This window comes from Podarcis erhardii, assembly GCF_964252035.2.
Source record: "Podarcis erhardii genome assembly, chromosome: 10".
NCBI lineage: Eukaryota > Metazoa > Chordata > Lepidosauria > Squamata > Lacertidae > Podarcis > Podarcis erhardii.
The window spans coordinates 12,720,673-12,747,212 of record NC_138500.1 but is presented as its reverse complement, the minus strand read 5'-3'; the positions used below and the strand labels follow the sequence as shown (position 1 = coordinate 12,747,212).

General features: G+C 45.7%; 1 protein-coding gene across 1 annotated transcript in view; it reads left to right on the top strand.

Moving 5' to 3' along the window:
- Nucleotides 1-26,540, top strand: part of ST8SIA1 (ST8 alpha-N-acetyl-neuraminide alpha-2,8-sialyltransferase 1) — a 94,673-nt gene that overhangs the window by 39,116 nt on the left and 29,017 nt on the right. Inside the window, exons 3-4 of the mRNA XM_081880135.1 lie at nucleotides 14,879-14,988; nucleotides 21,129-21,221. Of these exons, the coding sequence (XP_081736261.1) occupies nucleotides 14,879-14,988; nucleotides 21,129-21,221 (203 nt within the window). The remainder of the gene's footprint in view (nucleotides 1-14,878; nucleotides 14,989-21,128; nucleotides 21,222-26,540) is intronic.

Sequence of the window (26,540 nt, the reverse complement as noted above, 5' to 3'; positions counted from 1 at the left end):
GATGGGAGTTGTAGCCCAACCATATCTGGAGGACCACAGGTCCCCCCACCCCCAGGTTCCCCAAAACCATGAGCAAGTAGAGCTGCCTTGGCCAACCTGATGTCCTCCAACATCTGGAGCAAATCGGGGCGAATGCTCAATGAAGACTGGGCACAGTCTAACCTACGCGTAATCTTTCTGTGAGCAAAGTAGGACAAATCAGTTACAAATATTTAGGGGCTTCTTGGGGAAAAAATCGGACTGAAAAACAGGGCTGGAAAATAAAAACATAAATAGGTGTACAAAGCAAAGAACTTGCAGCAAATCCCCGCTTCTCAAGGAGTGCCACCTGCATGATGCATTTTATTTGCACTCAATTTTCTTCTTGCATTCACACTTTGGGTTTAGGTGTACGTGTAAAAATAGAGTGTGTGAAGTGGTCCCAGGAGACACAGGTAAAATGGCTGTTAATCTAGCAACTATCCAGCATTTTCTCACAGTTCAGGGATAGATAAAAATCTAGGATGGCACTGGAAAATCCAACAGAACTTTTTTCTTCTTCTTCTCATGGGCCTCATTTCAGGGGATTTGGTAGCCAGCCTTGGGAAAGATCACAAAAAAATGAAAAAGATAAATAACCTCATCGGTTGCAGCATTTGTGCTGCTGTTGCTAATACCACCAGGATCTTCAGCATGATCAAAATCCAATTTTGGATGCTGTTACAAACCTCTCCTTGCAAATCTCCAGGGCTAATTAAAAAGCACTTGCAAGATTCCCGCTGGCTGAATAAATTTTTTTTTTTTTAAAAAGTCTTTTCAACCTCCTTGAAAACTGAGTCCTTTGACAACAACTAAAGTGAAGCGGTTGAATTAAATATGATTTAATTACGATCTTATGGGATTTTTCAAAAGGACTCCACCCCCCCCATCTTTTGCCGTATGATCCGTCACTGAATGTTTGCTTATTTGATTGATTAAGTAACTGGATTGATATACTGCGTAATCAAAACCTCTAAGCAAGCAGTTTACGCGATAAATATAGGCATAAAAAATAACAATAAAAGCAGATGTTCAAAACAAATGGAATTATTTTTTTAAAAAGAAAAGCATTCTAAAATAACACTCATGGCAGAGTTATGTATCTGGATAGGCTTGTCTAACCAAAATTAATTTTCATGTCCTAGCCTTATCCTGGAAGAAAAGAAAAGTGGATATGTACAGTGGTTACAGATTTAATTCGTTCCAGGGGTCCCAAAAAAAATGTAACCAGAGGCACCACTTTTGCACATGCGTGAAACACGATAGAGCACTTCTGTGCACGCACGCGCGGCGAAACCCGGAATAACACATGTTATATGTGCCGGCATGGTTGCTCGAGAGCAAACAGGCAAGACCCCCACTGGTCTTTTCAGAGGCTTTATTATCGGTGCAAAAACATTCACAGTGCAGAACGTCTCAATTCCATGTCTTGCTCAGTCACTAACAGAATCTGGGAGTGAGCGGTCCTTAAACCTTCCCCAGCAGAGTAGTTTCTTGACCCCCAGCCGACGCCTCCTTTCTCTGCGCAGAGAGGGCGTGGGCAAAGGGGGACCTGCCTCCCCCCCGCTTTGCTCATGCTTGGTGCTGTGGGTCTCCCTTGCATCCTCCAAGCCCTGCATCCCTTCCCCATTGGAGGCGTGGCTTCCCTCCTCCGCAGAGGAAGTGCTGCTTCTCACGATCTCTGGAGGCTCCCTTTAACCCAAGTGCCCTTCCACCTCTTAGAATCATAGAATCATAGAGTTGGAAGAGACCACAAGAGCCATCGAGTCCAACCCCCTGCCAAGCAGGAAACACCATCAGAGCACTCCTGACATATGGTTGTCAAGCCTCTGCTTAAAGACCTCCAAAGAAGGAGACTCCACCACACTCCTTGGCAGCAAATTCCACTGTCGAACAGCTCTTACTGTCAGGAAGTTCTTCCTAATGTTTATTAGGCAATGTTTATTGCCTCTGAGCTGATGGCAGTTCCCTGACAATACACTTCCGGGTTTGCCGTGTTCGTGACTTGAAAGTTATGTATCCAGAGCGGTACGTAACCAGAGGGTCCACTGTACTATGTACTGTATTTTTTGCTCTATAAGACTCACTTTTTCCCTCCTAAAAAGTAAGGGGAAATGTGTGTGCATCTTATGGAGTGAATGCAGGCTGTGCAGCTGTCCCAGAAGCCAGAAAAGCAAGAGGGATTGCTGCTTTCACTGCGCAGCGATCCCTCTTGCTGTTCTGGCTTCTGAGATTCAGAATATTTTTTTCCCTTGTTTTCCTCCTCCAAAAACTAGGTGCGTCTTATAGTCTGGTGCGCCTTATAGAGCGAAAAATAAATTGAGAGTGATGGTAATTTGACTGCACCTCCATAGGAAATTGCTTTTGAAGATACGGCTGCACACCATCAGTTAGTTCCATGTTCTCTACATTTGGGGTTTGTTCTCTGCTTTCCTCCCAGCATGCCTCTTTCCATTCTGTCCACCCCCCACACCTGTCTAGTATGGTTTCCAAGGTGTGAGATGGATTTCACATTGTCCTGCTCCTGGGGAAGACTGTTCTGTCTCTGCTTCTTTCCATCATTGATTTGCAACAGACACCCGCTTTGACCTAGCAGCAGCAAGTGGCAAAGTGATTAGCAGTGAGGTCTATAAATCGTGTAATTTTCGGCTCAGGGGGCCCAAATCCAGCTTTCAGGTTGCTTCCCTGCTGTGACGCGATGCTCCTGCCCTCCCAAGTGTGTGCATGTGTGTGCGTGCGTGTGTGTGTGTGAGAGGCTGAAATATTGGTACAGTGGTACCTTGGTTTTCAAATGTCTCAGAAGTCGAACATTTCGGTTTCCGAACACTGAAAACCTGGAAGGAACTGCTTTGGTTTTCAAACGCGCCTCGGAAGTTGAACAGGAAACGTGGCTTCCGTTTTGAGTTTTCTGGAAGTAAATGCTTTGGTTTTCGGCCGTTTTGGGAATCGAATGGTCTTCCAGAATGGATTGCGTTTGAAAACCGAGGTACCACTGTACCTGGGAAGAAGAAATCACGACTTTCATCGCCTTTATATGAAACTATTTGATGCTTTCGAGGGATTCATTGTAGTGGATAAATGAAACCAGCAAAAAGTTGCCCCTTTTGTCTCGAATGCACAGAAGCATCAAACCTGAATTTATGCACAGCAGCTCAGTGATAGAGCATCTGCATTGCTTGTAGAAAGTCATAAATCCAATCTCCAAATGCCTGGAACCCTGAAGTCCTGCTGCCAGCCAGTGTGGACAGTATTCAGATGGATGGAACAATGGCCTGACTCAGTGTAAGGCAGATTCCTATGTCCCTGATGTGGTGAAAATGATCCTAGTCTAGGCATAGGCAAACTCCGGCCCTCCAGATGTTTGGGACTACAATTCCCATCATCCCTGACCGCTGGTCCTGTTGGTTAGGGATGATGGGAATTGTAGTCCCAAACATCTGGAGGGCCGGAGTTTGCCTATGCCTGTCCTAGACAGAACCACTTTGGCCTGTGGGGTGGGAGGCATGTTTCAATGTTCTCCCCACCCAAATAACAAAATTAACATTAAAAAATAATAATCCAGCATCTTGCATTCATGTGTTTGGAACACCATGGTGTGGAAGATTGGGGTACTTAGTTTGGGCACCAGGAACTATAGCAGAGAACCTTTGGTTTGGGAAAGAGTTAAGCCCTTCCCTGTTCCAAATTATGCCACTCCCCTGCTGCTGCTGCTGCTGCTGCCGCCGCCGCCGCCGCCGCCGCCGCCGCCGCCGCCGCCAATTGTTGTTGTTTAGTCATGTCTGACTCTTCATGACCCCATGGACCAGAGAACGCCAGGCACTCCTGTCTTCCACTGCCTCCCGCAGTTTGGTCAGACTCATGTTTGTGGCTTCGAGAACACTGTCCAACCATCTTGTCCTCTGTCGTCCCCTTCTCCTTGTGCCCTCCATCTTTCCCAACATCAGGGTCTTTTCCAGGGAGTCTTCTCTTCTCATGAGGTGGCCAAAGTATTGGAGCCTCAGCTTCAGGATCTGTCCTTCCAGTGAGCACTCAGGGCTGATTTCCTTCAGAATGGATAGGTTTGATCTTCTTGCCACCAATACTATTTATTAGTATAATTGGCTGCTGGGAGTTTTTGATTGCATGCATTTGTATGCACTGTGTGGTTAACCTTCCCTAAGAAGGAAAGGTTGCTTAGCTGTCCTTGACACGATTTCTGTGGGGAGGTCTGAGGCCGAGGAGAGGATGTGGCAAATGCAACCCTCTCCACTCGCCTGGGCTTCGCTGTAGTTTTCAGCACAGACGACTTTAAGAGCGTAATAAAAGGCTGCTGGGTCAGGCAGTCCTCTTCTCAGAGTGGCCTCCCAGATGCCTGTGGAAAACCTGCAAGTAGGAGCCAAACACAAGAGTCCTCTCTCCGTCTGTGGTTTCCAGAAAATAGCGTTGCTGCCTCCAAGGCCAGCAGCCATCGTCAAATTTATAGAGGTGCCAAATGGCTCCTTAAACCTGGGCTACAGTCGCCAAACCAGAATGTCTAGTCGCCATTTTTGGGCCAAACAGCTCGAAAGTCAATCCGGCTTTTAGGTTCCCGAAATTCGTCACGATTGTGCAGCTAAAACTTCCTGGATAGATTTCTTTTTTCAACATCTTCTTTTTTATATATACACATTTTTATTGATTTTTTAACATATCCATTCCAACAGTCATACAACATAACTTCTCATCTTATACAATGTTTTAGACTTCCATCAACACCTCTGATGATTTACGATACGATACAATACGATACGATATCTTTATTGTCATTGTCCCTTGCGGAACAATGAAATTGAAAAACTACATAAAACTACATAAAAACTACATAAAACTACCACAAAACTACATAAAACTACATAAAAACTACATAAAACTACATAAAACATTCAAAAACCCCTACAAAACTCTAAAACCCCATTTTAAAATACACTATACAACAGAGACCCCTTTCCATTCTTTATCACTTATTCTGCATTTCTTAATTTCTATATTACATTTAAATATCCTTAACTAATAATCCTCACCCTTGTCTTTCTTGCAGTATTTCAAATAATCCACCTTACAAAATGTCTTGCAGTCCTACTAGCGTAATCTGTTCCTCACCATTACTTTTCAAATAGTTCATATATTTACTCCAGTCTTCTAAGAATCTCTGATCCCGCAGGTTTCAAATCCTTCCTGTTAATTTATCTAATTCTGCATAGTCCCATCCTGGGTAGATTTCTAAAGGGTGTGTTGTTAGTGTGTGAAAACAGCCAAGATCCAAGGATTCCCAGGCATGTGCTTCCAGATGGCGGAGACGGCAAGCCCAGGGGGCAGCTCCCCCGCTCCCCGGATTACGTAAATAAATAAAAATACTTAACTTACTGACCAATCGAGTCGTAGAAAGCTCAGTTCTTCCCCCTCTATCAAAAGTCCTCCCCCCAACAAAAATCCTGGCTACAGCCATGCCTGGTGCCTGGTGAATTTTGAACACTACCCAAGAGTCATCTATTCCAACCCTCTGCAATGCAGGAATCTCACCTCAAGCATCCATGAGAGTTGGGCATCCAGTCTCTGCTTAAAATCTCCAAGGAAGGAGAGCACCACCTCCTGAGGGAATCCATTCCACCGTCTAAACAGCTCTTACTGTCAGAAAGTTCTTCCTGATGTTTAGTTGGAATCTCCTTCCTTGTAACTTGAATCCATTGGATCGAGTCCTATCCTCCAGAGCAGGAGAAAGCAAGCTTGCTCCATCTTCCATTGATAGCCTTGTCTTCTATGAATTTGTCTAATCCTCTTTTCCAACCTTCGAGACTAGATAGCTATTGGCCTGCTCTTATTCAAAACTACAGTGGTACCTCTGGTTGCGAACGGGATCCATTCCGGAGGCCCGTTCGCAACATGAAAAGAGTTCAACCTGCAGCGTCGCGTCTGCACACACACAGGTTGCGATTTGCCGATTCTGCGCATGTGTGTAATGTCATTTTGCACTTCTGCGCATGTGCGAGCAGCGAAACCCGGAAGTAACCCTTTCCAGTACTTCTGGGTCACCGTGGGACATAACCTGAAAGAATGTAACATGAAGCGGACGTAACATGGGGTGTGACTGTACGCTTCAGGTTACATACGCTTCAGGTTACAGACTCCGCTAACCCAGAAATAGTACCTCAGGTCAAGAACTTTGCTTCAGGATGAGAACAGAAATCATGCGGCGGTGGCAGCGGGAGGCCCCATTAGCTAAAGTGGTGCTTCAGGTTAAGAACAGTTTCAGGTTAAGAACGGTCCTCCAAAACGAATTAAGTACGTAACCAGAGGTACCAATGTATTTCCAAAACTCTGTGTGCTTTCAAAACACTCTCCATTTTGCTAGCACATATCACTGGCTTCCAAAGCATTAGCATTGTACTTTCAGTCAGTCTTTAGAGACTGTTGTGCCTTACAACCACTTTCCTCCCAAAATACAAACGCTTTGCTGGATTTAACATGGGCTAAGAAGGATGATAGCTGAGAAGTCCTGTGTATGGTGAATGATACTTCATGCTAATGTATGAAACATTTTAATTTTAAAATGCTTCAAAGTTGAATGTTGTCCCTTTGTACCACTGATCTAGAAAGAAAGAAAACACCATTTTTAAAGGTTGCAAACTGTGTGTCTGGTCTGACTCAGAGGTTGAGCAAACCCTGAAAGATCTGCTTGTTTTTTTTCCTGGGGCTGAAGTCACACAGAAGAGATAACATTTAATCAGATGTATCCCTGGATGCCACTGAAAAATGTGTCGCTGTATTAATTGGCGCCAGGAAACAATGAGTGTATCCAGGGGTCTTTACAGCTTGCTGTGATCTCATGCAGCCTCATCCATTCGCTTGTTTCTTCACATAATGAAGTCAGCCTGCACAGTACTAAACCCCCAGACCTTGTCCCCCCCTCCTCCTCTGGCGTCCTTGCTTTGTGGATCTGCCCAAGGTGGAGCGCTGAAAGACCAGTCTTTTAATAATTACAGGGGGGGGGGGATTGCAACCATGTGTTGCAGTAGAGTCTCATCCTCGTAATAACAAGTGCTCCTGTTTAGGGCTGCAGCCAGCCAGCTAGGCCCTCTTGCAGAAGACCCCACCCTGCTTCCCAGTTTCCCATTTTTCTTGTTCAGCTGTCATTTCACATCCCACAGCTATTGAGCATTCTTAGTCCCCTCTGGGCTTCTGCCCCCCCCCACCTCCGTTTTTTGTTTGTTGAGCAGGGGAGCTCCCCTGCTGATCCTGCTTGAGCTTTTAGGTAATTGGACCCCAAGACCTTTTATGCTGTACAGGAAGGGGACGGGTGGCGCTGTGGTCTAAACCACAGAGCTTTGGGCTTGCCGATCAGAAGGTCAGTGGTTCGAATCCCCATGACGGGGTGTTGTTCTGTCCCAGCTCCTGCCCACCTAGCAGTTCGAAAGCATACCAGTGCAAGTAGATAAATAGGTACCGCTCCGGCAGGAAGGTAAACGGCGTTTCCGTGCGCTGCTCTGGTTCGCCAGAAGCAGCTTAGTCCATAGCTGTCAACTTTTCCCTTTTCTTGCGAGGAATCCTATTCGGAATAAGGGAATTTCCCTTAAAAAAAGGGAAGCGTTGACAACGTTATGCTGGCCACATGACCCGGAAGCTGTCTGTGGACAAACGCCAGCTCCCTCGGCCTATAGAGCGAGATGAGCGCTGCAACCCCAGAGTCGTCCGCAACTGCACCTTATGGTCAGGGGTACCTTTACCTTTAATAATAATAATAATAATAATAATAATAATAATAATAATAATAATTTATTTATACTGCGCTCATCTGGCTGGGTTTCCCCAGCCACTCTGGGCGGCTTGCAACAAAACACTAAAATACATTAACCTTTTAAACATTAAAAGCTTCCCTAAGCATGTCCAATTGACATGTGATCACTGACATGCGGGATCTGTAACAGGGTGAAATAGGTAAAATTGGGGCAGGGTGGGGGTGGGGTGGAAAGCGCTTATATGTGGTCTGCCAACATACACAGGGTTCAGGAATGGAACTAATACTTTGAATAGTGCCTGGTAGCTCACAGGCAGCCCCTTTTTCTTTGCCCCCCTTTAGAAAGAAGCCACCAGAGATCTGGTCAAAGATCAGCCTCCATCAGAGAATCGTAGAATTTACAGTTGGAAGGGACCGTGAGGATCATTGCATTTGCAGTGGATTTTTAAGCTGTCCCATAATGGGGATTGAACCTGCAACCTTGGCGTTATCAGCACCACGCTGTAAGCAACGGATCTATTCAGGACATGAATGACTAGCTGTGCCCTAAAAGTGCAGAGAGAACATTGGGGCTCTGACTCTCATTCCCTCTGTTAGCAATGTTCAGTCCGAGGCTGAGAGCAGATCGTTGCATAGGCAAAAGGTCACCATCTACAGTCATACCATGGGTTGAATGTGCTTCGGGATGAGCGCGTTCGAGTTGCGCTCCGCGGCAACCTGGAAGTAACAGAGCGCGTTACTTTCGGGTTTCACCGCTTGCGCATGTGCAGACGCTGAAAATGACGTCATGCGCATGCGCAGAAGTGTCGAAAAGTGATGTGCACGTGTGCAGACATGCCATCACTGGTTACGTCTGCTTCTAGATGCGAACGGGGCTCTGGAATGGATCCCGTTCGCATCTAGAGGTACCACTGTACATGCAACAGGAGGAGGAGCCCTAAGGTTGTGGAAGTGCAAAAAGCTTTAAGGAGGGAAACTGAACCGAACCAGAATAGCCCAAAGAGGACTGAGTTAAGGAGTTCTGAGTTGGTGACAGAATGGAGAACTGGTGGGAAGGGGTCTGGAATGGAGTATCCTGGAAATGGCCACCTTGAACCCTTAGTAGGAGCCACCCTACACTGTGACATTCCATTGCAAGTCCTAACTGCATGATAGCCATTCACAACGTGCGCATAGAGCATCTTCAGATTTGTGGCTGTTTCCAAGTTAACTTCCGCTTTGCTCTCATCGCGTGTCAAGAAGCCCTCACCTTAGTCACCACTTCCTAAGATGTGTTACTGATGCGAAAAAAGAAGAAGAAAAATTCCACTCCCTCGAGCAGTTTCAGGATAAACATTGGAGAAACTATACATGCCAGAAAGAGCCCTTTGGACTGGCCGAGATGACCGGCAGAATCCGTGATCTGGGAGAAGAGAAGATGGAGGAAGACTGGGAGAAATTTAAGATGTATCTACAAAAACATTGTAATTTGGTTGAATGTTAAGAAGGATGCTAGATTATAAAAAATTGGCCACCACTAAACTAGATTTAAATTTGATGATAAGTGAGACTAAAGAAAATATAAAAAAAATTTTGGAAGAAGTGCTAGATTATATTTGAATGAGTGGACATGAGATTGTAAACAAGTTGATAATTTGTTTGGAAAAATTTTTTAACGATGTAAATGGGAGCGGGAGACGTGAGGGAGTCCAAAGAAGTGATGAAATTGTTGTAAAAGAAGTAAGATTGTTTATTATGTGTGCATTTATAATTAAAAACCTTAATAAATATTTATAAAAAAAAAAAAAAGAAAGAGCCCTTTGGGGCATTTAGCGGCAGCACATTTCTGGCCCGAAAGCTCATTTTTTAAAAATAAAAAATTGTCTAGTAGCACCTTATAGACAAACTAAGTTTGTTCTGGTATAAGTTTTCGTGTGCATGGATACACTCAGCTCATTTTTATAGAATTTTGGCGGTGCGGGAAAGCAGAATAGAATCCATTATTCTCCTCTTGCTATTGTAAAGCATCTGTCAGGGAACTGCCATCGGAGCCAGAGGAGGAGGGAGGGCTCCAGAGGGATGCCGGAGAGGGTCCCAGGAGGGAGAGAGGCAGCCCATCTGCTGGGGAAGGAAATCAGCGTAGCACCAGTGGAGAAGGGGGGCAGATGGGGGAATCGGCGAGGTGGCTCCATGACTCCTTGCCGGAGACCAGCGGGGAGAGCACGGGTCCTCCGCTGCCCACACCCTCCCTGCGCAGAAGGCTTCCGCGCAGGGAGAGTAAGCGGAGACTAGGCGTCAAAGAGCTTCTTTGCTGGAAGAAGTTCAAGAAACGTCCACTGACGGATGCTGCCAGCCATTGAGACAGCCACGGATGGGTGGCTGTCCAGACAGAAAGGGTTCACCCAGGTAACCCAGCCAAGCGTGGCGCCGATTTACGCACAAGCAAGCCCTAGAACCATTACAGCATCGCTCCAACATCTTTTCGATTAGTCAGAGCCTGTAAGGTTTTATGGCCAACACCAGACACGTCTTTAATTCAAAACGCCTTTTCCAAAGCATCCTTCTGATTTAAGGCTACGTCTTTTTGTGAATCACACAACAATAAACTGTGGAAGAGTACCTAAGATCTTGAGGTTTAACAAAGGGTTTTATGAGTGCAGATAGAAAACCTCTTTTTGTATCACTACTATCCAAGCGAGCTTCCTGTTCAAGGTTTGACACTTTCCATATTATTCTGGTGCTGTGGCCTGACATGTTCCTGTAAGCGAGGCAGACCACATCATCAACCCTCATCATATTTCCAAGGCCATCTCTAGATCTGACGCCTTCTGTTGAATTATACACGGCCAGCGCTTCATTTGTGTTCCACTAGCTAAAAGGCTGTCATTATGATGCACAGGTTATTTTAAGAGGGAGATTGAATATACAAAGGTGCCTTGGTTCTCAAACTTAATCCATTCCAGAACCAAAGCGTTCCAAAACCAAGGCGTGCTTTCCCATAGAAAATAATGCAAAACAGATTAATCCGTTCCAGATTTTTAAAAACAACCCCTAAAACAGCGATTTAACATGAATTTTACTATCTAACAACACAATTGATCCATAAAATGAAAGCAGTAATCAATGTAAAGGTCCAGTCGTGACTGACTCTGGGGTTGCGGCGCTCATCTCGCTTTATTGGCCGAGGGAGCCGGCATACAGCTTCCGGGTCATGTGGCCAGCATGACTAAGCCACTTCTGGCGAACCAGAGCAGCGCACGGAAACGCTGTTTACCTTCCCGCCGGAGCAGTACATATTTATCTACTTGCACTTTGATGTTCTTTTGAATTGCTAGGTGGGAAGGAGCTGGGTCTGAACAACGGCAGCTCATCCTGTCGCGGGGATTTGAACTGCCGACCTTCTGATCGGCAAGCCCTAGGCTCTGTGGTTTAACCCACAGCACCACCCGCGTCCCAGTAATCAATGTACTGTACTATAAAATAAATAAGACAGTATTGTAGATGATAAAAATTAAAGTTAATTTTTCCCTTACCTGCACTGATGATAGTCATTGTTTGGATGGGGGTGTGTGTGTGTGTGGCTTTTATCCATTTCTGCAGTCACACAGTCAATCAATCAGTAGCTGAACTGGGTTCCATACAGTCACAAAAACAAATCAACTGAAAAAGCCTCAAAAACAAAAACGCAAAATAAATAGCAAAAAACAAAAGCGCCAAACTTAATCCGTTCTGGAAGTCCATTTGACCAAAATGTTGGAAAACCAAGGCGCAGCTTCTGATTGGTGCAGGCGCCCCGGAAACAATGGCCAACAGCTGCATCGGACGTTTGGCTTCCAAAAAATGTTCGAAAACCAGAACACTTACTTCGAGGTTTTCGGCGTTTGAGAACCAAGGTACGACTGTATAGCAGCACTATCTTGGTTTACTGGGACCCGTTGGTTTACTGGTGGTGACCTTTAAAGCTTTAACTGTTTGGCGGTCCAGGGTATTGAGAAATTAAGATGTCAAGGCTGCCTGCTTGCACATCTAAAGTACAACTGCATGCATTGTGTATTATCACTGTCCAATGGGATGAAATGTGCTATGTTGGGGAGACATGATTAAGGCTTCTAGCAAAAACCAGCAATTGAGTTCCCCTGGGACCATCTTTTATGTGAGCAAAGAGGAAGGGTTTGGAGTCACCAACCTCCACCAAGGAAATTCTCCAAAGGGAGATCCTGATCTGATAGTTACTGATTTTATCCAGCGTGCTTTTAATAAAGATGAAAATACGTGAAGGTTTAAAAAGGAGAAGCTCCCTCTTTCTCAGATTTTGAGTCCCAGGTGAAATATCAGGGGTAGATCACATGCTGATGTCAACTACAGATCCCTACCTGATGTCAACTGTTTAAAAGAGCAAGTGATACAAAAGAACCACCTTTGCCTGAGACCCCAAAGAACCACAGTCAAAGTAGACAACACTGAGGTGAGCTGACCTATTATAAGGCAGCTTGGAGTGCAGCATTGCTGAATGAGGACTTACCGATAAATTTGATCCCCTTTATTCAGGCCTGAATCAAGACCAGGGGTCAGCAAACTTTTTCAGCAGGGGGGGCGGTCCACTGTCCCTCAGACCTTGTGGGGGACCGGACTCATAGCTGTCAACTTTTCCCTTTTCTTGCGAGGAATCCTATTCGGAATAAGGGAATTTCCCTTAAGAAAAGGGGAAAGTTGACAGCTATGGCCGGACTGTACAGTGGTACCTCTGGTTACGTACTTAATTCGTTCCAGAAGTCCGTTCTTAACCTGAAACAGTTCTTAACCTGAAGCACCATTTTAAGCTAATGGGGCCTGCTGCGCCACCGCCACACGATTTCTGTTCTCATCCTGAAGCAAAGTTCTTAACCCGAAGTAATATTTCTGGGTTAGCGGAGTCTGTAACCTGAAGCGTATGTAACCTGAAGCGTATGTAACCCGAGGTACCACTGTATTTTGAAAAAAAATATGAACAAATTCCTATGCCCCACAAATAACCCAGAGATGCATTTTAAATAAAAGCACACATTCTACTCATGTAAAAACATGCTGATTCCCGGACCGTCTGCGGGCCGGATTGAGAAGGTGATTGGGCCGGATCCAGCCCCTGGGCCTTAGTTTGCCTACCCATGATCAAGACAGTGGCTTTTTGGAGCAACCACAGAATCATAGAATTTGTAGAGTTGGAAGGAAGCACGAGGGTATTCTTGTCTAGCCCCCTGCAATGCAGGAATCTTTTGCCCAACATGGGGCTCAAACCCACGACCTTGAGATTATGAGTTTCATGCTGTAGTGACTGAGCTAGTTTAGGGGTAGAGTTTTGTATGCGGAAAATCCCAGGGTTTTTAGGTGCTGGGGTGGGATAAGACCTTGTAGATAATATGGCAGGGGTGGGAAATGTTTTCAGCCCCAGGTCCCATTCTCTTATGGTGAGCTTTTCGGGGGCCAGGGACCAGTGGCGATTGAGTCCAGATTCAGACTTTAACCTTTTGTCCAGCAGGCTGCATTCCAGCCAAGCAGAAGTCGGTTGTTTCTGTGCACACATACAAACACCCCTTTACCTTCCATTCAAGTAACCAAGAGGCAATATCTAAGTTAAATGGGAAACTTCATAGAATTGTGGAGTTGGAAGGGCCCATGAGGGTCATCTAGTCCAACCCCCTGCAATATAGGAATCTTTTGCCCAAAGTGGGACTCGAATCCAAGACCCTGATATTAAGCGTCTTATGCTCTACTGACTGAGCTATCCAGTTTCAGCCATGCAAAAGCACTTTGAGCGTATACAGAACAGCCAACTAGGGATATATCCTGGGAAGAAGTGGTGTGGTCTTGGGAGGATAATGAGGGCCGGATAGAGAGGTGTGGAGGGCCACAAGCAACTCCGAGACCTGGGATTGCCCACCCCTGCTAAATAGACTCATGGTCTGGTTTAGCAGAAGACAGTTCCCTAGATTTGTGCCCGCAATCCTATAACTGCTAACAATAACATTCTGTTTTTATTAAGGCACCGTAAAACAATTACAGTGCAGACATAATTATATTATGCTGATCATTTGCCAGGCTAGAAAGGATGATTTGTATGCTCAGGCCCCTGCATGATGTTTCTTAGAAAGCAACTTGCTGAAGAACCCAGAAGATATTTACATTCCTGGGCGCCAGGATTAATATCCAACTGCCCGAGGCACCGAAGCGCTTCAAATTTTGTTCAGCCTTGATTATAATAGTATAAATATTGTTTGTATTTTTTATTCAATATTGTCGGTCTCTGTGGGAAATTGGCATAATTAACAACGGAGAATTGCTGCCGCGTAATAGGTATGAGCTTGAACTCTCACAAATGCTCCTTCTCGCACTCTCAGTTCCCTCTTCTGCAAATTCTTCTGCAGATTCCGACTAATAATCAGGAAGAACTTTCTGGTGGTAGGAGGTGTTTGACAATGGAACAGATTCCCTTGAGATGTAGTGGACTCTCCTTCCTTGGAAGTTCTTAAGCAGAAGTTGGACAGGCAACCATCTGTCATGTATGTTCTAGTCAAGATTCCTGCATTGCAGAAGGCTGGACTAGACCCTCAAGGTCCCTTCCAACACTATCATTCTATGATTCTATAAACTGCAGTCAAAACCACAATTAAATAAGCAGAGAGACCATAATTTATGACTTTGTGAGGCAGTTCCTTGGTCAATCTTCCGAGTATTTCTCCTTGAGTGGTCTAATAAGCCCAACACCGAAGAGGTTGCAATGTATTCAAATGTAAAATCTCTTAGATCTGCTATGATGGTTAGCTCTTGTCCCGTTTGTTCCTCTGATTATATGTGATGTGTGTTTTTTCCACCATAAAAAGTTGGAAACCTTCCCTTCTGTGACGGATAACAAAACTGCCGTGGCAGGAAACTCGTGTCCCTCCAGATGTTGTTGCTCTCTAAACTCTCCTCTGCCCTGGCCAATGTGGAACATGGAGAGGGCCTGATGGGAGTTGTAGTCCTACAACATCTGGAGGACTCTGCTTTTGGCTCTTAGCCTTGGCCTAACCTCTCCCTAAAACCCCTTAGCTGGTCTCCACCTGAAGCTCCTGTGTGAAGTCGTCCATAAAAACGGGCCTTGTTTTCTGTTGCCAGGCAACGCCATTCCAGCTGCCATTGAAGAAATGCTCTGTGGTAGGAAATGGTGGGATTCTGAAGAACAGCGGCTGCGGCAGACAGATAGACCAAGCGGACTTTGTCATGCGGTAAGACAGTGGCCTCGCTGTGGCATGGCGTCCCTGTTCCCTCCACCCCCCTTGTTTCTCACCCACAACCATCCAACAACATGGGTTTTCCCCTTTTGTTTGTGTTTAATTAACCATAGACAGTCTCTTTTTCTCCCTCAGAGTGATTTATAGGGGTGGGAAAGAGCCATGGCAGATAGGGCTGTTCCCTCCCTTAACAATGCACTCTTCAGAGGCATCAGGGGAAGATAGCTGAGTGAAGGTGCTTTAATCAAACGGAAAACTAAGAGAGATGGAAGAGCCTCAGGTCCCTTCTGGCTTCCTTGCACAGAAGAACTTTGGACTCTGTTTTCTCAGAAAGAGAAGAGTTTCAAGGCTCCATTTGCACCATGCATTGAAAGCGCTATACCACTTGAAACACTTGCGCACACTCCATGGATCCTGGGAGCTGTAGCTTGTACAGGCTGCTGAGAGTGCTTAAAGGTAAAGGTACCCCTGACCGTTAAGTCCAGTCGTGACTGGGGTTGTGGCGCTCATCTCGCTTTATTGGCTGAGGGAGCCGGCGTACAGCTTCTGGGTCATGTGGCCAGCATAACTAAGCCGCTTCTGGCGAACCAGAGCAGCGCACGGAAATGCCGTTTACCTTCCCGCTAGAGTGGTAGCTATTTATCTACTTGCACTTTGATGTGCTTTTGAACTGCTAGGTTGGCAGGAGCAGGGACTGAGCAACGGGAGCTCACCCTGTCGCCGACCTTCTGATCGGCCAGCCCTAGGCGTCCCATCGCTGAGAGTGCTTAGGCGACCCCTATTCCCTTCACAGAGCTACAGCTCCGTGAAGTTAGAATTGTAGAGTTGGGACCATCTAGTCCAGCAAGGAATCTTTTCCCCAATGTGAGGCTCAAACCCACATCCCTGAGATTAAGAGTATCATGCTCTACCAAGTGGTCCTGCTAGCTAGGGATGATGGGAGTTGTAGTCCAGCAACAGCTGGAGACCCACGTTTGGGAAACCCTGGTGTATACAATGCTGCATTAGATGAACCAGTAGTCAGACTTGGCATAAGGCAGTTTCTGGTGTCCCGATGCTTTTACTATTGCTTTTTTGAAATACACTCCTAGGATAAAATCTGATAAAGATCAGAAAAATTAAATGGAAAAGACTGAAGCTAAGGGGCATAGCATCTCCTTCCCATGTAGTAGGCCTCGGGTTCACTCTTATGATGGCATCTCCAAATAGGGCTGGGAGACACCCCTGTCAGAAACCCCAGAGCGCTGCTACCAGTCAGTGTAGACAACAATGAGTCGAATGGACCAGTGGTCTGAATGCCATGAGGCCATTGCTTATGTAACCTGACCGCCCAGTTGCCAACTCAGGGGCAAAAAGAACGGCGAAATCCATGTAATGAGGAACTGTGAACAGGCCTTTGGAAGATGCCGTCTGGGGTCTTGGAGTTCCTGCTCCGGCCTCGTTTTCAAAATGGCTTCCCAAGAAAGCTAGTGGCTGACCATGGATGTTGACAAAAGGCTCCTTATCCCTAGAGCACTGGCTGTTTTATCCTGGAGTATTCAGTATAATTTCTGGCCCTGTAATTCCTGCCAGTGTGATATATTGGAGCCACAGAGGACTGTTGCTCATTTAGGCATAAATGGAAGAGTTTAATAGCCCTCACAGATAGGAAGAAACTGGCGCTCACTTGGCCCCCAGCCCTCGCACCGCTAATGTCACTTTGAGGCTTTGAAAGGGTTTCAAAGGCGGCAGAGCCGGGACTTGCATTTGGGTTCTCTGTCAGTTCCCCGCGCTGGAAAGGATATTGATGTGATGTGTGTAAAGGAGGGTACAAGCAAGCTGACAAGTTGTGGGTTCCACAGATCAAGGTGAAGTGAAATGTGAAATTTCACGGCACGTCTTAGCGGGAGGAGATCTGAGGGACGGGAGGGGGATCTTTCTGAAAAGAAATGCATTTTACAGGCCCATTTTATCTATGTCAGTCAAACACAGTCGGGTAGAGAAAGCGGGTGGGGAGACGCTTCCTCTCAAAATATAGTGGTCATTTTGGTGAAGTTGGATGTTGGAAGATTCATGAAAGACAAAAGGAAAATCTCCTTCATTTGGCACACATTTAAACTATGGAATTGAGCATAAGAACATAAGAGAGGCTCTGTTGGGTCAGGCCAAAAGCCTATGTAGTCCTGCATAATTTTCAACCGCAAGATGGCCACCAACTTGGACTACAGCTTTCCCACCGGGTTTGGGAAAGACTGATCTGGTGTCTTATCCTTCCTTTGAACCCTGCAGAACATTTCTGCTAGGGCTGGGGAACCTGAATAAGAATGACATTCTGCATGCTTCTTGAAGAGTAGATTGTCTAATGCAGGGTTTCCCAAACTTGGGTCTCCAGCTGTTTTTTGGGGGGGTTTGGGGTCATTAAAATGCATGCAGCCAATCAGCATATTTCTCCTGTTCCATTGTCTAAAAGCCACAGGGTCTGAATAGCTGGGTTCTTGCTGAGTTTCCATCTGGCTACTCAAGCCACATCCTTCGTTTTCTGCAATATTGTCTGATGAAGCTATCCTAGAGAGAAAAACAAAACACAGCTCCTACTGGGATGGAGTAAACTTGAGTTCCCAAAGGAACAGTATCCATAACTGATTTGAACATACTTTGAATCTTTTGGCTGATCGGTAATGAGATAAAGTAATTATATCAAATCTGTGTAATTACCGGCCAGTTGCCAATCTCCTGTTCTTGGACAAGGTTAGGGTTAGGGTTCTTGAGTGTGTGGCCGTGTGTAATGGTTCTAGGGGTTGCTCGTGCGTAAGCTGGTGCCAACACCTGGCTGGGTTGCCTGGGTGAACCTTTTCTGTCCAGAAACCTGTCCGGAAACCTTTTCTCACCCGTGGCTGTCTCAATCGCTGGCAGAATCCGTCAGTGGACATTTCTTAAACTTCTTCCAGCAAAGAAGCTCTTTGACGCTTAGTCTCCTCTTACTCTCCCTGCGTGGAAGCCTTCTGTGCAAGGATGGTGTGGGCAGCGGAGGACCCTTACTCTCCCCGCTGGTCCCCAGCAAGGAGTCATGGGACCGCCTCGCCGATTCCCCCATCTGCCCCCCTTCTCCACTGGTGCTACGCTGATTCTCTTCCCCAGAAGATGGGCTGCCTCTCCCCATCCCAGGACGCTCTCTGGAATCCCTCTGAAGCTTGCTCTCTCCCTCTGACACTGATGGCAGTTCCCTGACACCGTGGATCAGATCTCAGTACTCTTGGAGGAAACCGATTCTCTAGATCCATTTAAATCAGAATTTAGGCCCACTTTTGGCACAGAAACTGCTTTGGTGGCCCTTTATCAGGAGAGACAGGGGAAATGTGTCCCTGTTCATTTCTCTTGACCTCTCAGTAGCTGTTGATACCATCAACCATGGTATCCTTCTGCAGCAGTGGTTCCAGTCCTACTTGGATGGTCGTTTCCAGAGGGTGATGCTTGGGGAGTGCTCTTTGATCCTGTGAAGCCTTCAATGTGGAGTTCTTCAGGGTTCAATTTTATCCCCCATGCTGTTTTACATCTACATGCAAGCGTTGGGTGGGGTTATCTGGAGGTTTGGAGTATGTTGTCAGCAATATGCTGATGACACACAGCTCTACTTCTCCTTTACATCTGCAGGTGGCAGTGGATATGCTGGACTGCTATCTTGCCTTGGTAATGGGCCACATGAGGGCCAACAAACTGATGCTCAGAGTGAGACTCTGTTAGTGGGTGGTCCCCTAGACCGGATGGATGAGAGGTTGCCTGCTCTTGATAGGGTTGTACTCCCTCTGAAGAAGCAGGTACGCAGCTTCGAGGTTCTTCTGGGTCCATTGTTGTTGCTTGAAGCTCAGGTGACCTCAGTGGAGCAGAATACCTTCCATCAGCTTTGGTGGTCCAGCTTCGCCCCTATCAGGGATAGCTTAGCTTCTATTGTCTGTGCTCTGGTAACCTCTAGGCTAGATTACTGCAGGGTGTTATACATGGGGCTGCCTCTGATGATGGTTCGGAAACTTCAGCTGGTGCAGGATTCAGCGGCCAGGTTGCTCATTGGGGCAAGATGGTTTGAGCATAAAACACCAGTCCTGGTGGCCCAACTGCACTGGATGCCAATTTGTTTCTGGTCCCAATTCAAAGTGCTGGTTTTGACCTATAAAGCCTGAAATGGCTCAGGATCACAATATCTCAAGGACTGCCTCTTCCCATATGAACCAACCCCAGACCCTGTGATCATCATCCGAAGCCCTTCGTCATGAGGGACAGAGGGTGGCAACACAAGAACAGCCTTTTCCGTGGTGGCTCCCCATTTGTGGAATGCTCTCCCCTGGGAAACTCGCCAGGTACCATTACATTCCTCTTCTCCCCGGCCTTTGGCTGATTATACAACCTATGGCTTACTACGCTGTAGAGGGCTGCGTGTTTTGTTTGTTATTATGTTATGTATTTTTGAGTTTTTATACTGCAAGCCACCCTGTGATCTTCAGATGGAGGGAAGTATGTAAATTTCATCCATCAATAAAATAATAAAATAAAGGGGAAGGACAGTCATTTGAATAATGAGTCAGAGAACGGTCAGAGAAGGCAGATGACGCACTTCTACTGATGATGCCAAGACCTTGTTATATCTTGCTGGGAAGGAAGAAAACATGGCAGGCTTAGATGAGGCACCTGCCAAGAATCTAAACAAAAACTTGATTGCCTCTCTGCGAAACGAACAGAAACAGATAGGCCACTCTGGACTCCACACAGAAGCAACTAAGTCTACTACCACCTAGTGACTATATGGTGACACCGTCTTCACGGGAGATCACAGGAGAACTAGCGACACCAAGTTTTTTGAACAAAGGCAGAGATAAAAGATAAAGGTAAAGGGACCCCTGACCATTAGCTCCAGTCGTGGCCGACTCTGGGGTTGCGGCGCTCATCTCGCTTTATTGGCCAAGGGAGCCGGCGTACAGCTTCCGGGTCATGTGGCCAGCATGACTAAGCCACTTCTGGCGAGCCAGAGCAGCACACGGAAATGCCGTTTACCTTCCCACCGGAGCGGTACCTATTTATCTACTTGCACTTTGACGTGCTTTCAAACTGCTAGGTTGGCAGGAGCAGGGACCGAGCAACGGGAGCTCACCCCGTTGTGGGGATTCGAACCGCGACCTTCTGATCAGGCAGAGATACATGTGCATTAAATAACTGAAACAATGACAAGCATTCATTGGTGCAATCCAGTGATCCTTGGGATGGTATCTCAGGGGGCCATGGTACCCTGCAGACCCCTCACTCTTTGCAGCCAGGTAGGGACACTTTATTTATTATACGTTATTTATTTAAAGCATTCTTACCCTGCTCTGGAGCCATAAGCTCCTAGAACAGGTTAAGAGCAAAGACAGGAGTGCTGACTCTGAAATGTCATCGAGAAGACGGTCCGTACCCTCAGCTTGGCAATCCAAAAGGCGCAAGAGGAAAGGGGACTGGGAGGGAGGAGGAAGGAGGAAGGAAGGAAACTCAGGCACTCTTTCTTAGTTCCAGAGTTCTTGTAATGACCTCTTGGGGTGGAAATATTTCAAAGGAGCCAAATTCTGCTGGCCTTTGAGGAAAGGCCCTGCAGTCTTGCCCATGTAGTTGCCCTTTAACTAGAGATGCCAAGAATTGCACCTGGGAATAGATGACCATCGTGTGTCTCTTCCAACTCTACAATTCAGTGATTCTGCATGCAGTGAACCATATTTTTCACTCTATAAGTCGCACCAGACCATAAGACGCACCTAGTTTTTGGAGGAGATAAACAAGAAAAAAAAATATTCTGAATCTCAGAAGCCAGAACAGCAAGAGGCATCGCTGCGCAGTGAAAGCAGCAATCCCTCTTGCTGTTCTGGCTTCTGGGATAGCTGCGCAGCCTGCATTCGCTCCATAAGACGCACACACATTTCCCCTTACTTTTTAGGAGGGAAAAAGTGAGTCTTATAGAGCAAAAAATACGGTATTTGCTGTGACACTGGACTCCAGCCACTGCTTGGTCGTGCCAGTCTTTGGTGCTTGATGGAGTTTTTCTTTTCTTTTCAAACGGCGGAAATAAAAAAGGAAAGAAAGAAAGGGGGGGAACAGCAGAGAAGTTAAAATACATGGTGTGTTTCTGTTTCTTTCAGATGCAATCTTCCACCTCTCACCAGTGAATACAGCAAGGACGTTGGGTCCAAAACTCAGCTGGTAACTGCAAATCCCAGCATAATTAAGAAAAGGTAGGAAACAGATTGTTTGTTTCTTCTGAAAGGAACTGGCACGCTGAGCAAAGGGTGCTGGTGGGGAGAGAGTTGGCGTTTACGGTCACGGTGTTGGCAGTAGAATAATTATATTCCTCTGCAGGCAGCGCTGGAAGAGCTCGGCAGAGTGAAGGCGAGAGCCATTTCTCATCTGATGAGTTAATAAATCTTAGCACGGCTGTGCCACACTCCAACAAACATTAAATTGCTTTGCAGCAAAGTGTCTCAAAAAGTAGGCGGGCATGTTTATGGCACAAGGACAGAATGGTTAGGGTAGCATATACATTGCTGGATATCAAGGGTGCATCAGGTGCAAGAAAAATGAGTACCCGTATCTTAATTCCCCTAGAATCTCAGCTAGGGCTGGGTGGTATGTGGTTTTCAACATCATGATATATCACCATCCAAACATTGTGATATACCGATATATCACGATATCTGAAATAAGGATGGAGCTATGTTAGATGGCTGGCTTCATGGTTTTTCTTGCCTTGGGATTTTTGCCAGTGCCTGTTCTAATCCGTTTCCCTCTGCTGGGGGCAGGGGAGAGCTGAGTTGGCAGAGTTAACAGGGACTCCAGGAATCGAGAGAAGCATTAGCTGGATTCACGGTTTTCCCCACATTGTGATTTCTGCATTGCACACACATGGAAACACGCATCATGATTCACAATATATTGCCAGGTTAGAAATTATGAAACCAATATCATGATACGGACTTCAAACCGGTTTTGGACAATATACAGTGGTACCTCGGGTTACATACGCTTCAGGTTACAGACTCCGCTAACCCAGAAATAGTACCTCGGGTTAAGAACTTTGCTTCAGGATGAGAACAGAAATCGTGTGGCAGCAGTGTGGCGGCAGTGGGAGGCCCCATTAGCTAAAGTGGTGCTTCAGGCTAAGAACAGTTTCAGGTTAAGAACAGACCTCCAGAGCAAATTAAGTTCTTAACCCGAGGTACCACTGTATCAACATATTGCCCAGCCCTAGCCTCAGCTTTTAAAAAAATAGTATTTTCAAACAAGTTTCTAGACCTTATGGCTACAAATACATGTTTGACAGCAAATTGAAATTTCAGAAGTTGTAGGGTGGCTTAATAAGTTGTCCATGAATTTGGGTTAGAGCTCAGTTCTCTGTAGAGATCCATGCTCCTCCCAAGCCAGAACGAATTATTCCTTATTTCTTATTAGGAATAATAATAATAATTACCTGGCGAGAACGTAGCAGGCGATTCAGCACAGCTTTAAATTCTGTGACATTAAAGATGCGCAGCCCTTGTCTGGAAGAAGGCATGAAATGGATTCTCCACTCTGCTCCTTAAATAAATACTTAGTAATGTTGAAAAGGAACAGATGACCATAGAGCAGGAAGAAGACAGATTATTTCAGGCGTTAAGAAAGATGTTCCAGCTACTTACATTAAGAATAACAGTGTGTCTTTAAGCCTCCTCTTTGCTGAATGTCCATAAACCCATGAAAAACGTATTTCTTTCAACTAAGTTTGGATAAGATCTTATTTCCTCTTCAGTATAACTGTGTGTCGTTTAACAACAATTAATAATACTTTGCTGAATCTGATCCGGAGGAAAAAACATTGTCTGTTATTTGCTGGTTGAAACACTCACGCCTAGACACACTTAGTTAATTTGATCAATGATAGCTTGGCTCAATTTAATCTCTTTGCAGTATTTGGTTTCAGTTAATCTCCATGCCATATCTCTCAGGCTCATCTTCAAACGATAGTTTAATTAAGCAGTTGGTGGGTGTTCTCAATTAATAAACAAATATTATATTCTTGACCCTTGATGTTGATGCTAGACTTCGAACAAGGGATTGTGGTTCCATCAGACACTATTTTTCCTTATGCTGTTCATTTCAAGGTTTGTGATTATACTCATTTGAGCATATCTACATGAAGCCGCTAGTAGAGATAATCAGAGGGGTTTGGACTGGGTGTCCCATCAATATGCAGACGATACCCAGCTCTACCTCTCTTTCAAATCAGAACCAGTGAAGGCGGTGAAGGTCCTGTGTGAATGCCTGGAGGCAGTTGGAGGATGGATGGCGGCTAATGGATTGATGTTGAATCCTGACAAGATAGAAGTACTGTTCTTGGGGACAGGGGGCAGGCTGGTGTGGAGGACTCCCTGGTCCTGAATGGGGTAACTGTGCCCCCGAAGGACCAGGTGTGCAGCCTGGGAGTCATTTTGGACTCACAGCTGTCCATGGAGGTGCAGGTCAATTCTGTATCCAGGGCTCCCTCTGACTGCTCATCATCACCCTACCACCAATCCCCTGGCTCTGAACCTTCTTCCCCTGGGGGTTCCCAGGGGGTTCCCCAGCAGCTGCCTCCAGCCACTTCTCTACATGCAGCCAGTCCATGGCATTGAGGGTGGTGAGACAGTGCCCCATTTGTCCTAATGGACCATCTCCTGGCATTGTCCTGCCTTTGGCCAGGGGGGATGATATTCTTGAGATCTTTTCTTGCCGTTTTATTTGTTTGTGGACTGCCTTAGGATTTCATTTTGAAACACAAAGTGGTATCTAAGTTGTGGGTTGTATTCAACTCATTACAATTAATGGTCCTCAGTTAACCATACTTTGAGTAGAAATTAGTTGACTACCACTAGGTAGTTTGACGCAACCCTGGTCTGTTAATTCATAAATTTAAAGGAAGAGATGGGCTTATTTCCAGGTTCCCTCTCCCATCCGTCTCACACATTTCCCTTCTTTGACAGCTTGGAGCTGAGAAAACAGCCTCACAACCAAAACCCATTTCCTTCCTCTTCTCTCCCTCCTTGCATTTTTCATTTCCAAATTTCAGATTGCAAACTGCAAGAGAGAGGGAAAAAGATGAAAACCGAATAACTTGCAGCAAGCTGGAGATTTATTTACTTTCCAACATAATTTTGGTTCTTCCTTCTTATATTTAGCAGCAGCTAAATCTACTTGTCACCTGACCCCCCGACCCCCTAGTATATTTTCCCATCTGGTGATGATTCATCTGTGCTGCAGTTACCATGTGCTGGAGCTGAAGGCAGATAAGGCACATCAACACATAATAACATTTCCCAGCATTCAGAAGGGGGACTGCTTGCCCTAAGGGACCATAAAGCCTTGGGAGAAGGCGAAACTATGGCTGAATCCATTGGAATAGTAGTTCCCAATTAGGGGTCCAGGAACCCCTGGGGGGTTCAAAGATAGGCACCTGGGGGGTCCATGGCCCCATCCCTTGCCTCTCCCCAACCAAATGTTCATCATTTTTGCACCACAAATTTTAGGGACTGTTCTAGCACTTTGCTGTTTTTCAATTTATCAATCCAAATCACACTGCAATAACAATTTGACTTGGCAATACGCAGCAATATATCGCTTCTCGCGCGAGGGAGAGTGGGGCAGCCAATTTCAAGGCACCACCCCCACCCCCCTGATCTCCATGACTGCTCCTTCCCACATCCCCACACCTGATTTCCAATTTCGGACATTGTGATATATTGGACTAGCAGTGGTGTCCAAACTTTTTTCAAAGAGGGCCAGATTTGATGAAGTGAAGGGCCGTGAGGGCCGACCATAGGGCCAAACCTTTTTTTAGGATTGAAGTTGTCAAGGTGTTTTTTGTTTTGTTTTTGTTTTTAGAATTTTACCTCAGGAAATAAACTGCCACAGGGGCCAAATTAAACCGACCAATAGGTCGTTTTAGGCCCCCGAAACTGACTTTGGACATGCCTGTTTGTGATATTTAATTGCTGATATATCGCAGTGTTGAAAACCAGATATCGCTCAGCCCCAGTCTGGTGTTTTTTTTTAGTATACCTAAAATCCTTTGCTTATTAGGGGCCACCCCACATTTTGCTTAAAAAATGCTTTGCAGAGATAATTACCATAGGGAAATCAATGTTTTCAAAAGTAGGGGGTCTGTGGCTTGGCTTTTGAAAAATAGGGGGTCCTCAGTAATTAGCTAATTGGGAGCCACCACATTGGAGCAAAATGGCACTTAGACACTCTGTTGTGGCAACCCTAACCCAGGTTTAAGGTGCCATTTGGTGATTAGCTGATATATCTGAGTTTCTATCACTGTGACCCATATAGTTCAGACCTTCGAAATAATTTTGTTATGTACTGAAGTTCTCACCCTGGGCCAGCAGGGAGATACTGTAGATAGTTATGCAAATGAAGGATTGAAAGTGACGTTCAGTGATTGGATAGCTTTAGAAAGTTGTTACAGTAACAAGGTACTGGAGCTCTATATAAGCAGGCTGACTGAGCCCTTCAGTTCAGTTCTGTTCTGGCATCTGAATAAAGAAGAGCTGTTTGAAGAATTGCTGTGTCGTCTGATATGTTCACCCACAACTTAACAAATTTGTTGTCCAATATATTTTTCTTATTCAGTTAACCTAGCATCCAGTTATGTGGCAGCTCTCCTAAAGCAGAGGGAGCCAAGTTGTGGGCCTTTGCTCTTATAATTTCTGACCCGGGGCCATGCTTGCTGGGGCTGTAGGAAGTTGCCGTCCACAAGGGGATCCTCCCAGGGGATGGCCATCTTATTTGTAAAGTCTCCACACGTATTCTGGATGACTAAGACGCAAGCCAGCTGCTCCGTCGAGTTAAGCTACCAGAGTGCAAGGCACAGAAAACACATTAGTGCATTTGTCCCTGTTTTATTTAATTAGCAGAAGATAATTTTAGACTGCCTGTACTTTTGACTGCTCGGAGGGCTAGTTGCTTGCTGTGATTTTCAGCTGGTGGTCGAATTTTGAACACGGTATTTGATCCCACCTGTCTGCCCTGTTCAAGGGCAGAACATCTCAAATCTTTTATCTTGCACTGGGGTCCTAACTCCATGCAGTCTCCCCAGTTCCCTGTTTGACTCAAAAACTGGTGCCAATGTGGAGCATTTGGGGGGATGTTGAAGAAGGAGAGGAAGGATCAGATCATTGCTAAAAATCAAACTTTGGGTTAGCTGTTATTTCTCTCTCTGTGTGTACGTCCTTTAACATGTCACTTTTACAAAATTTTGCAAGTGCTGTGTCCAAAATTAATATTGTGACAAGATGACCCTTGTGCCTTCTCGGTCACCTGCCCCAGTGCTAACTGTTGATGGGCAATTATTTTTTGAAAAAAAAAATTTATTAAGCAATTCCAACATAACAACTTAACAAAACATACATTATTTTCCCCTTTCCCCCCTTCCATCCCTCCCCCCCCACCAGGGACTTCCCTCAGCTCCTCTCTCTGATTTCTCTGCACATATTATTCTGCGTGTTATAAAATTATACATATCCTTGCCTTGTCTATCT